Source organism: Octopus bimaculoides, chromosome 8, assembly GCF_001194135.2.
Source record: "Octopus bimaculoides isolate UCB-OBI-ISO-001 chromosome 8, ASM119413v2, whole genome shotgun sequence".
Classification (NCBI taxonomy): Eukaryota; Metazoa; Mollusca; class Cephalopoda; order Octopoda; family Octopodidae; genus Octopus; species Octopus bimaculoides.
In genome coordinates, this window is record NC_068988.1 from 31,068,833 (window position 1) to 31,074,808 (window position 5,976).

Consider the following 5,976-nt stretch of genomic DNA (forward strand, 5'->3'; position numbering starts at 1 on the left):
GTGAGGTATGTGGGTAGGTAGAGTGTGGGGGTAGAGGCAGAGTATGTGGGAGAGGATGTAGGGGAGGGGTGTAAGGGATGGAATGGGAAGGTGAGGTGGGGTGGGTTTATGAGGAAGGGTTGACGATGAAGGGGGAAGGGGAAGGTGGTGGGTATGAGAGAAGGGGAAGGTGGGTTTGAGAGAAGGGGAAGGTGGGTATGGGAGGGGGAGAAAGCCAAAGATGTGCCAGAAAGCCTCATTGCTACATATGTACTGTCTCACCTGATATTGCATCACCTCATACTGGCAGTGTTGTTGTTGATGTCCAAACATTGCAGCATCGAAACCCTTGTTCACGTACTTACAAACGTACTTTATAGACTTAACTGAGTTGCAAAACTCAACGTTGATGTGGGCATTGAAAGTCTTTGACAAGAGTGGCCAGTAGGGAACATTCCATATATTATCAACCATGTACTGTCCGATTGTTGCTGTGAAACTGCCGTCTTCTGGTTTTCTCTGTCTGTATGATAGATACCCATCAGCACCTGTCTGAGTTTCTTGTAGCAACCTCCTTGGAACCCTTTTGGAACATACGCTGTCTTTCAATTGTGGTGAGTTTATGCTGAAGCCACGCCCACATGGACCATGCACCATGTTTGCCTTAACTATGTCGTACAGTACTTTATCTACAGCTGGATCAGGATGCTCTGCAGAGATTATCGTGTCGATGTCAGTGGATTTGATCTTCGTTGAGAGCCAAAGTAAGATGTGAGCATGTGGAAGGCCTCTTTTTTGCCATTCGATTGTGTACATGTCACATTGTACAGGTCCAAAAACATGCTCTTTTTTTATGAGCTCAGATGGAAAACTTGGGCAAGGAGGTCATGCCTGTCTTTAGGCTTTTGACCCATGAAGAGTTTGACTTCAGTCCCCTTCCACTTGGAATTGCATGTGAAAGTTATGAACAGGTCAGGCCTGCTGTAATGGCGCACAAAGGTCATTGCATCCTGCATTCTTTTGTGCATATGTCGGGGACTTCCACTGAACATGGAAGGCAAGATGCAAACTTTTCCTAGGCTTGTTGGAGCAGCATCATTGTTGATGGCATCTCAGAGATAGATGTAGCTCTCAAAGTGCAATTTTTTTTTATGTGACCTGATGAAACACAATCTCTCCGATTCCATTTCTGCACACATATCAACTGCAAATTGATGAAACAACTCTCGAGAGTGATGGAGATGATTACAGCAGTTGTTTCAGGTCATAAATTGGTATGCATAGAAGTCCATGCAGGATACTGGTTTCTTGAGATGTTCATTAGGATTTTGGGGATCTTGCTGTTGTATACAGATGTTGTAGCTATCCTCACTGATAACAAACAAGTGGATATTGAAGCGTATCGTAGGATTAGTGTGTTTCACTAATTCATTGGAGGGTGGTGTCACTTCACCTGAGGACAATGTTTCTGGGATTGTGCTGTTCACCGTGAAGGAGTATAGCTATTTCATTGCATGTGGATGCATTGTAATGGCCTGCATGTTTCCAAGTTGGTCTTTTCTGAGCATTAACAACAATATTAAAATTTGATGAAGCTTCTAGTTCCAAGGCATACTTGAAGCTGTGTACGAGCCATTTTTCTGGTGCAAAAGGTCTTGGAGTTGCATTGTCAGGTGAAAGTTAGTGCCAGTGGAAATAGAGTTTTGTCAGGTGGCTTGTTCATATAAATTGCCCACAAAGTACAGTTGAAGGAATTGAGGATCCTGATTTTCAGCAGGTTTGAGTGATCCTATCCTATGGTAAATCTGTCCCTATACTTTAAAAGTAGGCATAAATATTAATGAAGTGTGATGGACAATCAGTCATATGTGTATGAACTATATTTACGTGAACAGTTGCATAATTTTACTCGATATAACTTCACATATATATCCGATACACCTATGATTGTCTTCCGTTGTTTTGTATATCTATATCTACACACATACACACAGAGTATTTGTATAATGTCAAATGAAGCATCTGGCAAACTTGGGACCATAAATGTCCCAAATTTCTGAATTTTCTGATTTTCTGGACTCAGTCTAAATATATGCTTAAAATATAGAATAAACTATGAAAATTAAAGAACTAAATTGTATTTAACTGATTCAAATTAACACACTTCTAATGCAGCTTCTTTTTGATATGTATTAATCCATTTAAAATCCTTAAAAACATATCATACTGTATCATGTATAGAGTATAATAGTTGCAGGATGAAAAATATATGAAGAAATTTGAAGAACATGATTTTGTTTAAGAAATATAGGTACCAAATAAAGAAAAGAACTGTTTTTAACATACCGTGTGCAAATTAACCAACTTCAAAAACAGGGTCTGTTTACTCAATACAGGGTTCAGTATAGTTAATTGTAACCCATGCCAGCATGGAAAACAGACATTAAATGATGACGATGATGATTGCACAGTATTCCTGGAGTTCTGGTAGCTGGATAAGTTGTCATCTGACACAAGATCCCCTCTTCCAATGCCCCTCTCCTCTCAAAATTCCTTGTCTTGCAAGTAACTTGGTGACCTCGGCAGTGCTGGTGCCATTTAAAAAAGCATCCAGTCCACACTGTAAAGTGGTTGGCATTTGGGGTAGCATTTAGCTGTAAAAACCATGCCGAAACTGACCTCACCTGTCCTGGTACTACAAAAAAGCTCTCAGTTCACTCTGTGGAGTGGTTGGTGTTAGAAAGGGCATCCAACTGTAATAATCCTGCCAAAACAGACACTGTAGCCTGGGGAAGTCTTCTACCAGGCCAGCTTCTGTCAAACTGTCCAACCCATACCTGCATTGAAAATGGACATTAAATGATGATGATGATGATTATATGTATATATATATATATATATATATATATATATATAATTATACTATTAGTTTCATGCTGCGGAAACATGATGGTCACACCAGCTTGTATAGTGCGCTGTGTTTCCAAACGATCTTTCAGACTCAAATGTACAAATCTAGTCTTTTTAAAAAAAATCGTGTTAGGATGCTGGTCTTTGAGAAAACAAAATATTAAAAGAAGGTAAAAAAAGTGGAATGAGGAAAAAGAGAAAAGAAAATCAAGAGTTGCATCTCTTTGGCCCTTTTGAATCGGAATTAATGTAGTTGGTGTAAATTAATTCAACAGGGAGAAGGTCCAAGTTTGGGAGACTGCAGGCTTAATCCAGAGTGGGTGATGTCTTTCAGTTCAACAGAAGGAAGTTGCCCATATGTTTAAATTTTATAATCATAGCAAATCTGGAATTTAGTTTGTCAGTAGAGTGCTTAGATCTATTAGTTAACCAAAGCTAGCTTCTTTTTGATCCATTAATCTATGATATGGATTGTTCCACAATGCTACACTTGGTGGTATGTAGTCCCCAGATATGACTAGCTAAACTTTGTGGTTTTTGCAATTGTCTTAGAAATGAAGTTAGCATTGCCTTAGGGCTTCAATCAAATGGTAAAGGATTAAGAGTGAGACAACTCCAGTTGTCTCAGCACAAAACATTGTTATTGTCATCCAGTCTGTGGTTGTATTTCGGTTATGTAATGTTGATTATTTAAGCTTACATCAATTCGTCTGGAGAAAAAACACATTATGGACTCTACCTGGCAATGTAGATATACATCAACTCGTTGTGAATTGACTCTTCTTTTTTCATCTTAGCACACTTACTGTGATACAGACAGTTCATTTAGCATTGTGGAAAAATTGAAGTTACAATTTGCCACTTCACGCTTCAGTTTCAAATTGTTGAAATATTAGTTCATTTGTTTTATAAAGTTATATTCTGAGTACAATATTATTCGTTTTACTTTAAAACAAAGGGGGTCACATTGATTAAAGTGTACTATTCTAGCTATTGTATGTCTTAACTCCTTTACAGAAACTGTGTATATAATCTCTTTTATGTTACTGTATTAAGGAGAACAGAATGATAAGATGTGTTGTCAGGGTTTCAAGTTATACTACTAGCACTATATTAAATTCATAGCCAACACATTTAGCTCACTGTCATTGTTTAACCCCAGATCAGCCTTGACTGAACAAACCTTCATTTATTTCTGTTGTCCCTGTGGCCATCCAACTGCATTGGTACTCCTTAATTGTTCTGATTGTTTAACACTTGGTCAGCCCTGATTCAGCAAACCTATTGTAAATCAGTGATAATTATCATTATCAACATGAACTTGTTTAATTGGTAATATACCTGTAATTTATTTCTATTTATTTTCTCTCTTATTTGTCAGTGTGAAACATGAACCACGATGTAGTGAGGGCATGTTTGAGAAGAAAGGAGTCATCCATGTGACCCCAACAGAAGGGTTTGATCTGGCTAATGCTTTAGATTTAGCTATTGAAGTGAATGCTGAAGATGTATTTCAGGAATCTGAAGAAGATGGATCACCGTATCTCAAAGTATGCTTGTTTGTATTATTATATAAGTGTATCTATGTGTATTATTATCTAAGTGTATCTATGTGTATGTATGTAATATGTATGATGTATGTGTATGCTTCTGTATGAGCATTTGTATTGAATATAATGTATGATGTGTGTGACTGTGAATATTTGTGTAAGAATGTCTGTTTTGTGTATGTATTGCCTATGATGTATCTGTATGCGTTGTTACATTGTGCAAATTGTATGTTTCTGTCGGTGTGTACTGTGTGTAATATATGTGTATGTTTCTGTGTGTGTAATGTATGTGTATGTTTCTGTGTGTGCAATGTATGTGTATGTTTATCATTTGTATTTAAGATGGTAGCTATTTATATTTTTAAGATGGTGAAGGTAGTTTGTATGTTTGTAGTTATGTTTACATATGTACAGTTGTGTATTGTGAGTGCAAGCAAGGCCAAATGGTTAGAAAGTTCACTTTGCAATCATTTGATTTCGTCCTCTCTACCATGGTATTTTCTGATTTTTAGGGTAAAGACCTCCATCAATCATGAATGACCATGGGATGGCACCTAGTAAGTTCCCCTCCAAGGCACAAGTCTGGGCAAGGTTGTTTATGGAAGACCAACAGTTGGCCATGCATACCAGCCTCCCCTCTCCATGCCACCGATGTTATCCAAGAGAAAGGCAATGGCTAATATAACTTGGCATCAGTGACATCACTACACATTTCTACAGCTGAGTGAACTGGAGCTGTGTTGCTCAAGAAATCAACACACATCCAGGTCTGGGAATCGAACTCACTACCTCATGCTCTAACCAGTGAGTCATCCCGGTCTTTATAAATCCAGAAAAGTGTGTCCTGTATCCAAACATGGCATCCTCTTCTATCACTGAATCCTGTCATGCTCACTCCCAGCATTTCAAAAGTATTAGAGACAACCATTAATAACAAACTTCTGTATCACTTTAAATTTCTATCCCACCTCATCAACGACTGTTAGTACAGCTTTTGTAAATCTCGATCTACTGAAGTTATGCTCTTTTTTGTCATTTACTATGTCAGTTGGTAAAGGCAGTGTTGTTACATTCACCATCACTGTCCAGCCTCTGGCCCACAGATGTGCTGTCACTTCTCGCTACTTTTTCTACCACTACTACAATAACCTCTACTTCTCAAAACTGTCTGGTCTCATGCGGCCACTCAGACACTCTTGATTCACTAATCTCTCATCACCCATATTATGTACATCCCTGAAAGCCCTGTACGGGTCCCTACACCCATCCTTTCTTCCTTAAAACATCTTCCTTTTGGAATGTTCCCCTTTGCATTGGAAACCAATAGATTTGATACAAACCATTGTTATTCAAGAATCATGATGAAAAAGAAACACTCTAAAGGCAGTTGTGTTGCTAGTAAGATCTCTCTTACAAGCAAACATGTGGGTGAGTGATAAGTTTGTCTCTGTGTGTGTGTGTGTGTATGTGTGTGTGTGTGTGTGTGTATGTGTGTGTGTGTGTGTGTGTGTGTGTGTGTGTGTGTGTGTGTGTGTGT

General features: G+C 38.5%; 1 protein-coding gene across 1 annotated transcript in view; it reads left to right on the forward strand.

Annotated features, from left to right (window-relative positions):
• Positions 1-5,976, forward strand: part of LOC106869964 (probable transcriptional regulatory protein PERMA_0079) — a 17,807-nt gene that overhangs the window by 6,434 nt on the left and 5,397 nt on the right. The window contains exon 4 of the mRNA XM_014915910.2: positions 4,271-4,439. Within this exon, the coding sequence (XP_014771396.1) occupies positions 4,271-4,439 (169 nt within the window). The remainder of the gene's footprint in view (positions 1-4,270; positions 4,440-5,976) is intronic.